Raw genomic sequence first — 10,000 nt, 5'->3', positions numbered from 1 at the left:
GTTAATTCCCCAAAATTCATCCTCATAAACTGACTCACTCTCGCCCTTCCTCAGGCAAGCAAAGGCGCCACGCTGAAGATGACTTGCCCGAGATTCAGCCTGAGTCCAAGCCGGTGCAAAGAGGAGAAGGTCGTCATCAAGGAGATCGGAAAGTCAGTCTCATTACATATACAAATGAACACGATATATATATATATATATATATATATATATATATATATATATATATATATATATATATATATATATATATATATATGTATATATATATGTGTGTGTGTGTGTGTGTGTGTGTGTGTGTGTGTGTGTGTATACATATGTGTGTTCATTATATATATATATATATATATATATATATATATATATATATATATATATATATATATATATATATATATATATATATATATATATATATATGTATATATATATATATATATATATATATATATATATATATAAATGTATGCATGTGTGTTTGTGTGCGTATGTATGCATGCTAGTTTGTTTGTTGTTTTCTATGTGTATGCATGAATACGTGCGTACGTTTAGCGTGTATATATATATATATATATATATATATATATATATATATATATATATATATATATATATATATATATATATATATATATGCATAAATACATACATACATATACATACATACATGCATGCATAAATATTCATATTCATATTCATATACACATGCATATGACATGTATATGTCTCAACCAATAAAATATTGTCAACCTAAACCAGATCCTCCATTTCAGAGGCAATTTCAAAAAGAAATACTGTAAGGGTAAAATTCCTGGCGAAGAAGTGAGCGATGCGGCCCTTAAGGCGGTGACCCTCCTGCACCGGAGGGCGAAGCTGAAGGGCAAGCAGTGCGCCGTTGGGTTCCTGTGCCTGTTCTCGACGTCTGAGAGTGAGCGCGGACCTGGAGGAGGGTCTGGCTTCCTGCGTCAAGAGGGGGAGGAGGGGGAGGGAGGGGCAGAGGAGGAGGGGGTTATATCGCTATTTGCTCTCTCTCTCTCTCTCTCTCACAAACACACACACACTCTCTCTCTCTTTCCCTCTCATTCTCTCTCTTTCTCTCTCTCTCCCTCTCATTTTCTCTCTCTGTCCCCCTCCCTCTCATTCTCTCTCTCTCTCTCTCTCTCTCTCTCTCTCTCTCTCTCTCTCTCTCTCTCTCTCTCTCTCTCTCTCTCTCTCTCTCTCTCTCTCTCTCTCCCTCTTTCTCTCACTCTCACGCACACACATACAAAGTTGATATTAGTGTTGCAGTAGTACTGATAATAGTGTGGACGGTGATAGTCGTAATATTAACAGCAGCGACAATTGTAATAGTGATATCAATAATACCTATGATGATAGTAATAATACGTAAAATAATAATAATAGTTATGCAGGAACTCTATTCCAGCCAAAATAAATCATTATGTAACTAAAACAACAGCCACGGATTCCCTAAGAACCGCTCCTCTTCCCTCCGCAGTTTCTAGCAAAGTGAGCGAATGTCGAGGGAAATACAAGCTTCAAGAAGGAGAGTCGATGATCGTGGCTCCGTCGACGTTCAGAGATAAGGTTTCTTGCAAATACACCTTCAAGGTAGGTTGGTCCCTTATCTGCCAAGAACTTGATGGTGAAGAGAAGGGGTGATTTTGACGAGTATTGTGATGCTAATGTTTATAAGGGTAAAATTCATTGTAGGAACTCATGCTGCGTCAACCTTTTTTCTCAAATGACTTGATATAAGCAAATAAACCTTCAAGCGGGTTGGTTCTCCTCTGTGAAAAGCTTGATGGTGGAGAGGAATGCACAGACGATATATTACTGAAATTGCCTTCCACTTTATCCTCACGATGCCTTTCACTGTCATTCTATTTCTCAACTTTCTTCCTGGAAACTTACAATGCCTCTCACCTTCATTTACTGCCTCGCGTTCTTACATTGCCTCTTCCTCTCGATGGCTCTCCCAGTCGTTTACTTTCTTGGATTCCCTTTTACTGCTGTTTCCTTCTTCACATAGCCGCTCAATGTCCCGTTGCGTCATACAGCTTTTACTGTCGTTTCTTTCCTCGCTATGTCTCTTTTCTTTTCTCTTTCATGTTGCTTCTCCCTGCACCCCTTCCTCATATTGCCTCTCATTGTCCTTTCTTTCCATACTTTGTTTCCCATTGTTTTAATTCACCTTGTATTACTACCCACTATCCCCGATTTCCACCTCGCTTTGCCTCTCATTATCCTATATTTCCTCACATAGATTCTCAAAGTCTTTATTCCTTAATGTTGTCTCCCACTGGCGTTTCCTTTCTCAAACTGTATCTCGGTGTTGTATCTTTCTCCCTGTTCCTTCCTTCCTCGCACAGCCTCTTACTATTCTTTGCCTTCTCACTGTGCCTCTCACTGCCGCTCCTTTCATGCACTGGCTCTCACTGTCACCTTCTTCGCGGTGCCTCTGAACAGCGCCCCCTCCCTCCCCCAGAGCCCTAAGGGTACGACCCTCGCCCTCAGCTGCCCTTCCTTCAACCTCAGTGAACGAGGCTGCGGGCGCGAGCGGGTCATCGTCAGAGAGAAAAAGGCGTAAGTCACATCTTTGTATTTGTCTCTTACATATTACTTTAAATGACACATTTTCACGAATTCGAGTTGATTTTTATTCAGTTACTCTTTGTCACTGATTTATATAAATGTGCTTACAATCTTCTATTTTAAAATATCTTCCCCACACCCGCTTTTCATTTTATCATTATCAAAGAAAGTCAAACACAAACTGAACACATTGGCGAATATCTTTTGATACTCCATAAGTAGCCCCTTATTCCAACGAGTATTTTCTCCTACAGTAAATATAAAAAGAAATTTTGCAAAACGAGCAATCCAGCGAAGGAGCGCAGCCAAACGACCTCCAACCATTTCACAATCACTCACAAGAGGAAGAAACTCAAGGATAAAGAGTGTGAGAGAGGATTCTGGTGTCAAGTGTCAGTTGTCAAAGGTAAGACAGATATTTACCTCCGCCAAGGTGGTTATGTTTTTGGCAGTGTTAGTTAGTTAGCAAGTTTGTTCGTTGATTAACAAGATAACTCAAAATGTTATGAATAGATTTTTATGAAATTATTACCTGAGATGTGTCTTAGCCTTAGATTGGTGGTGATCTGGATCATGATCCGGATCCAGTAATTTTTCAAATGATTTCATAGTGACCCCTATTGCCTTTGCAATGGATGTAATGTTTATGGGCATCAACAGTGTACTTGAGAAAGAGATTATTTTTATATAAGTCTTCCGGTGTAAATATTTTTATTGCATCAGTGACCCTATTGCCTTGGCGGAGGTATGCGCTCTCAGAGTGTTTCTAGTTTTTATTCTGAAATGAATACTGATACAACATTTGTCTAAGTTACCATTTCAGCTGAATAAGCTCTGTAGATGATCTATCCTCAGATAGTTTTTTCAACTGCAAATATATCTTGAGTTTAAGATTGACACAGAAGGGAGTCGCCATTGTTTCATCGAAAGACGTATAGTGATGCTTTCTTCCCTGTGCCACTAATGCTGCAACAAATCTATATAGTGTTATTTCTCTTTCCTCCCTGATTTTATTTGTCTATGCAGTACCACCAATAATAACAGAGTCATCTACTGCAGTGGAGCCAGGTGCAGAAACAATGTCTTTAAGTATGATAACAACATTAAGTATGACAGCAGTTCCACCTATAAATGATAAACCAACAACAGAACAACTTGTAACTGTGATACCAACTGTAGGGCAACTAGCGACTATCAATAAACCAACCACAGGGCAACCCACAACTGCCAAGCCCATTGAAGGGCAACCTGTAACTGCTAAGCCAACCATAGAGCAACCTGTAACTGCTAAGCCAACCGTAGAGCAACCCGTGACTAATAAGCCAACTGTAGGGCAACCTGTAACTGCTAAGCCAACTGTAGAGCAACCTATAACTGCTAAGCCAACCGTAGAGCAACCTGTAACTGCTAAGCCAACCGTAGAGCAACCCGTGACTAATAAGCCAACTGTAGGGCAACCTGCAACTGCTAAGCCAGCCGTAGAGCAACCTATAACTGCTAAGCCAACCGTAGAGCAACCTGTAACTGCTAAGCCAACCGTAGAGCAACCTGTAACTGCTAAGCCAACCGTTGAGCAACCTGTGACTAATAAGCCAACTGCAGGGAAACCTGTAACTGCTAAGCCAACAGTAGAGCAACCTGTAACTGCTGAGCCAACAGTAGAGCAACCTGTAACTGCTGAGCCAACCGTAGACCAAGCTGTGACTGAGAAGTCAACCACAGGGCCGCCTATTACTAATAAGCCACTAACAGGACAGGAATCAACTGCAACTGCATCACAGCCAACCATTAGTCAGACTCGCGGAGTTACAACAACAATCCCAATATCTCAAGGTACGATGACTGTCACTTTGTCATGAATGAGTGCAGCACAAACCACCTTGCACGTGAGTTTAAACTCCCTGAAATAATTAGCCTTAATTATTACAGTAGAAAAAACGGGGAACATTTGAAGCCTACAAAGCACAGTGACATTTGTCTTAATAAAAGACAAAGCATACCATGTTCTTCACTTGTGACGGTTTTTTTTGTTTTTGTTTTTTTTTAATAAACAAAAGGCATAAATGAATGTCTGTAGCACATAGCACCTTGTGTGTGGCTATTAACTCACAATAATATCTTTCAGAATCCAAAACTCAAACCACACCAATATATGTTTTACTTAATTATTATTTATCATTGATTTCTCCTTCCAGCGGTCTATCTGTTAAGGACCAATCAGGAAGCATCTGCTTTCAGACTTACCAGGCCATGCATCGATGTTGCTTGCATGATAGCAGTATATTAATTGCACTTAAGTGACTTGTTGCCACTATAATAGATATTTTCTCCAGCAGTCCTCTCACACGCCTCCAGGGATGTGTTGGGGAACCGCTGCACCTAAACAAATATATATGGGTACAGAGATGTCATATTAACTAACTATACACTATTTCCAGTTTCTTAATCAGGATATATATCTCCAAATGTAGATGCTGCCGTGAGAAAGCAGTGTTATACTTTTTTCTTTCTTTCTTTCTTGTTTTTACTTTGAACAGTATCAGCAACGATAAGAGAGTTGCCTACAACAGTGAAGCCAGTTACAGAATCAATTAATTTGACAACTACATCAACCACAGTGATGATGCCACCTTTGACAGATAAGTCAACCATAGACCAACTGGTTACTATTAAGCCAATCACAGGACAACCTACGACGGCAAATCTTAATACAGAGCAACCTGTTACTGTAACCCAAACGACTGGGCAATCTTTGACTGAAATGCCAATAACAGAGCAACCTGTAACTGATAAGGCACCCATAGGCCAGCCTACAACTGACAAGTCAACCAGCGGTGATCCAATAACTGTTAAATCAACCATAGAGGAAAATCTGACAAATAAGCCAACTGCAGGACAACCTGCAACTGATAAGCCAACCACAGAGCAGCCTGTCACCAAGGAGTCGTCGAAGCAGGCTGTGACGGTAAAGCCAACTCAAATGGATGAGCCAACCACAGGCTTACCGGCAACTCAACCGAATCAAGAGTCAACTGCAAACCCCCCGAGCGCGACAAATGCCACACAATCAGTTGCAGATGAGCAAGGTATGATGGCTGTCATCATAAAAGTCATGTACGAGTGTTTGCAGCACAAACCACCTTGCACGTGAGTCTAAACCCTAAATAATAGAAAATAGTCTAAACCCTAAATAATAGAAAATAAAGGAGGTTGATCTCTGTAAAAGTGATGCTTGTTTGTTCACTTGCAGAATATAATAACTATTGCATAATCAATCAGTAAATCATTGCAGCATTTATTACTTTTTACTTGTGTTTAATCCCACAGTAACTCTACTTACAATAACAGGCGAACAATTTAATGCTAGTGAGGCCTACATTATGCATACTTGCAGCCTCCAGAAGCCAGACTGAATAATTTTATATATTCTTTCATGATTTTACCCGTTATATCTCCCGCACATAACAATTTCCTTGATTTCCATTAACACACATACGCACATTTATCATTCATAATATACATATATATGTAATGGACAATTTGGTTAATCTTTATTCATAAATTGTGAGACCCACTCTTTTGATAGCCAGCTCTCTTGATACCTTAGTTTGTTCCAAAACCACAGCACTTGAGATTTATAAATACAAATGGAATTTAAAGTAGACGAACATGTAATGGAGTGCGTTTTCCTAGCAATGACATCTTGATTCTCTCTAAAATGTTGTGAATCAAATACATAAATGTTTGTTTCAAGCCGTCTGTTTTCTGAGTGAACAACGTATCCGATATTATATGCGCATCATAACCCTGCCCATAATCCTCAACCTATTTTATGAACAAAGATTGGTTCCATTTGGTTGTACTGCTGCAGAAGATGCATATTTACTCTAAAATCAACATAGGTCTCTATGTTGTTTTTTGTTTGTTATTTTGCTTCTCTTTTATACATTTTAATTAACATTCAACGTCACCGATATCACCAACAGCTACAATCTTGCAGCTGTTGAACGTGCTACTTTAAATATTATATTAATCTGGTTATAAATTATTCACATTTATACTCTACTTTGTACTTTTAAACCCAGTTGAATTCCCTGAACTGAATGATTAACAGATATTATTTACATTTTAGTTATTCCTTTGTTGTAGGTGCATTCATACATTATGTCCTTATTATTGTTGTAACCTATACAATATATCCCAATTGCTCTCTACAAGAAGAGACACGAATTTAATCGAAGTATCAAATACAAGTATAGAATTCCTGAATTCTGTCCGCTATGAAAAATGTGTACATTACACTGCTTTTAATGGCATACGGTAAGCCGCTGATGCAACCTTGCGTCCGGACTTATTTCAGTAGAGGCAATCACCTCAGCATAGTGATAGACAGCAGCAAAATTATTTTACGATCAATCAATTAAATATCTATTTGTTTCCCCACAGAACAACTGATTTTTTTTGACGACCAAGTTTTTTTTCGTGTTATGTATGTGTACTTTTCAACCAATTGGTTTTAGAGCTTAAAGTGCTTAATTAAGGTTCCCTTTTTAAATCATACATTTTAAAGTTTAAGTGTTATCCGCAACATAGAATGATTTGGAAAATAAATTCATTCTTTATAAACATAAATATAATTTTGCACTATATTCACCCACAGCACGCTTTCACCAACTAAATATCCATCGTCACCACAGGCATACACCATTTTACACTTACGATTGTGCAGACATCATCGCCGACACAACGGTCCACCTCGCCGGAGACAACGTCGTCCTCATATGCATCAACTTCAAAACCGAATTCTTCGTCTTTAACCTCCAACAGGGCCGACATCGACAACAGAGCCACCACCGTCTATACAGTCTACAGTGTCAAAGGGAACATCAGCACAACCTTCGACACCGAAACAAACACAACCAGCAGCATCAACACTGACAAATTCACGGCCTCCAGTTTCGACACAGACATCTGTGCAGCCTCTGACACCGACACAGATATCAGTGCAACCTTCGCAGACATCGGCGCAGACATCAAAGTCGTCACAGCCCTCAACGCAGTCTGCAACTTCAACGAAACCACCAATGCAGACCACGATGTCGACGCAAAGTACGACGTCGAAACAGACACCAACGCAAACCACGACGTCGACACAGACACCAACGCAAACTACGACGTTGACACAGACACCAACGCAAACCACGACGTCGACACAGACACCAACGCAAACTACGACGTCGACACAGACACCAACGCAAACCACGACGTCGACACAGACACCAACGCAAACCACGACGCCGATACAGACCTCCACGCAAACCACGACGTCGACGTCGATGCAACCTGCAACCTCATCCCAGACATCACCGCAGACTTCAACATCGACGCAGACCTCAGCCAGCACTACTGCAGCTGCAATTCAACCAAGATTCTTCTGTGGTAATACATGATTTTTTTCTTGTTTCTAACTTTTTAACCCTTGGGAATATTATCTTATTGTCACTGTTATTATCATTATAATGGGATGATACTGATGGCTGCTCCATTGGCTATGTAGGTAAAGGCAGATAAAAAAAATTTGTTTACTAATAGCTAACCATCAGTACTTAAGACTAAGATCTGCGTCAAGTCTGCAAAATCAAGATCTTGTAATATGAAAGATGTATGTATAATATTCTCAGTGTAACTGTAGTACCCTTAAGGATTATCATAGGGATCTGTTGAAGTACCTTTTCCCTTACAGTTAAACATGTCATCTAGCTGTCTACTTCAGCCTAGCTTTGTTCTCATTGTACGATTTTGAGACTGAAATTGATATCCATCTCCAATTTTCCGTGGCATAGTCCTGCCAACGCACAAGGTGAAAGCCAAAGTACCTCCTCCACGAATCCTGTCTACATGTCGTAATCCATGCTTTCTTTTCTTCAGTAACACAAGATGTCACACCGTCTTTCTAAATGCGTGTCATAAAAGAAGCCGATGGTTATTTTTTGCAATTTGTAGGCTGCGCCATTAACAGGGTCCGTGCAGAGAACCTAATGGAAGATTGCATGACCCACTTGACACGATTTCCAAGACCTGAGAGCTGCCTTTACCTTTCCTACTCCTGTGTCGATTTTTCCACGAATGTCACTTCCGCTGGCCATGGTCGAGAGAAACACGTGAAAGACTTTAGATGTGAATGAGGGGCTGTTGACAATGCGCGGTGATGCTGTGTGACCGAAAGTGATAGATGATTAAATTCCAACAAAAGAAAAGAAAGATGGTGATGAAAATTGTTATGAACCAATATTTGTATGATGATTCAAATCTCATAGCCAACTATTTCGAAGCCACATATATTTCCAAAAAACATTTTCGATCTCTAACATTTTCTTTTGCACACGTATAAGCACAACATGATACCCCCGTAACACACATGACCACACACTCGAACAGTCTCTCCAAGACATTTCCTGATGCCCGCAGAGAACTGTGGGTCGGTCCCTTCCGCCTCGGGAGCGCGGATCGTTGGCGGGCAGGACGTCTCGGTCGGGGAATACCCTTGGATGGCGCTCGTCTACGTGAGTCGCAGCAGCGGGAAAGTCTCGATCTGTGGCGCCTCTCTCATCAAGTCTCGGTGGCTCTTGTCTGCGTCTCACTGCTTCTATAAAATTGTGTAAGCTTCTCTGTTTAAGTTATTTGGCTTCATTTATTTGAGTTGACAAACACTTAACCTGCTCATATAGTTATATGTTACATCAAGCCTTCTTGCACATCGCCTTCTACCACATTTCGTGGTATCCAAATGCATGCTCCCGTGATGCCCACATGGAGCATGGTTATGTCGTTCTCTCTCTCTCTCTCTCTCTCTCTCTCTCTCTCTCTCTCTCTCTCTCTCTCTCTCTCTCTCTCTCTCTCTCTCTCTCTCTCTTTATGCCTCTTTTCTCTTGAAAGGAAATGCGAGCATATCTTAGCCATTTCAGTTTTTCATATCATATTTTCATTGTTGTTTGTCAAATTATGCTGATCTCTGTTCAGCCATAAGATTGATAAATCCATAACTTTCATTTACACACTTGCCCATTTGAATAGCAACCGGGCTTTTACAATTTTATATCCAATGCCCAGCATCATCTAAATGCATTTAAGGTCTAACCCTCAAAGTTTCATTTAATCTACTGCATATGCTATTATCCTGCATCATGGGCTCTTTGACCTTCCTTTGTAGCCTCCTTCTTGCCTTTTGCGCGGCCTGCCTACCTCACTTGTAAAGCAGCTTGCTTCAATACATGTATGATTCTTGTTTAGCTGCCTTAATATCGCCTGAATTTGTTTTGATTATATCTCATCTCATCCCTCCACATGAATTTCACACAGAGCGAAAAAACGTGTCACGGTTTTCGTCTTCCTTCAGACAGAACAT

The 10,000-nt window shown here is 40.2% G+C and overlaps 3 protein-coding genes across 3 annotated transcripts in view; all 3 read left to right on the top strand.

Moving 5' to 3' along the window:
- Positions 1–4,489, top strand: part of LOC113818856 (axoneme-associated protein mst101(2)) — a 19,987-nt gene extending 15,498 nt beyond the window's left edge. The window contains exons 5-10 of the mRNA XM_070140017.1: positions 55–152; positions 774–928; positions 1,499–1,611; positions 2,489–2,586; positions 2,850–3,001; positions 4,198–4,489. Of these exons, the coding sequence (XP_069996118.1) occupies positions 55–152; positions 774–928; positions 1,499–1,611; positions 2,489–2,586; positions 2,850–3,001; positions 4,198–4,454 (873 nt within the window). The 3' untranslated portion in view covers positions 4,455–4,489. The remainder of the gene's footprint in view (positions 1–54; positions 153–773; positions 929–1,498; positions 1,612–2,488; positions 2,587–2,849; positions 3,002–4,197) is intronic.
- Positions 4,490–4,988: 499 nt separating this feature from the next.
- Positions 4,989–6,008, top strand: LOC138866601 (salivary glue protein Sgs-3-like). The gene is made up of 3 exons (XM_070139740.1): positions 4,989–4,992; positions 5,133–5,681; positions 5,923–6,008. Exons 1-3 carry the CDS (start codon positions 4,989–4,991, stop codon positions 6,006–6,008), a joined length of 639 nt encoding a protein of 212 aa, XP_069995841.1.
- Positions 6,009–6,875: 867 nt separating this feature from the next.
- The window catches only part of LOC113818858 (serine proteinase stubble), a 5,423-nt gene continuing 2,298 nt past the window's right edge, over positions 6,876–10,000 (top strand). Inside the window, exons 1-3 of the mRNA XM_070139739.1 lie at positions 6,876–6,915; positions 7,423–8,034; positions 9,064–9,253. Coding sequence (XP_069995840.1) covers positions 6,876–6,915; positions 7,423–8,034; positions 9,064–9,253 — 842 coding nt within the window. The remainder of the gene's footprint in view (positions 6,916–7,422; positions 8,035–9,063; positions 9,254–10,000) is intronic.

The sequence above is a fragment of the Penaeus vannamei genome, chromosome 26, assembly GCF_042767895.1.
Source record: "Penaeus vannamei isolate JL-2024 chromosome 26, ASM4276789v1, whole genome shotgun sequence".
NCBI lineage: Eukaryota > Metazoa > Arthropoda > Malacostraca > Decapoda > Penaeidae > Penaeus > Penaeus vannamei.
The sequence above is the reverse complement of the archived record's forward strand: the minus strand, read 5'-3'. Positions and strand labels throughout refer to the sequence as shown.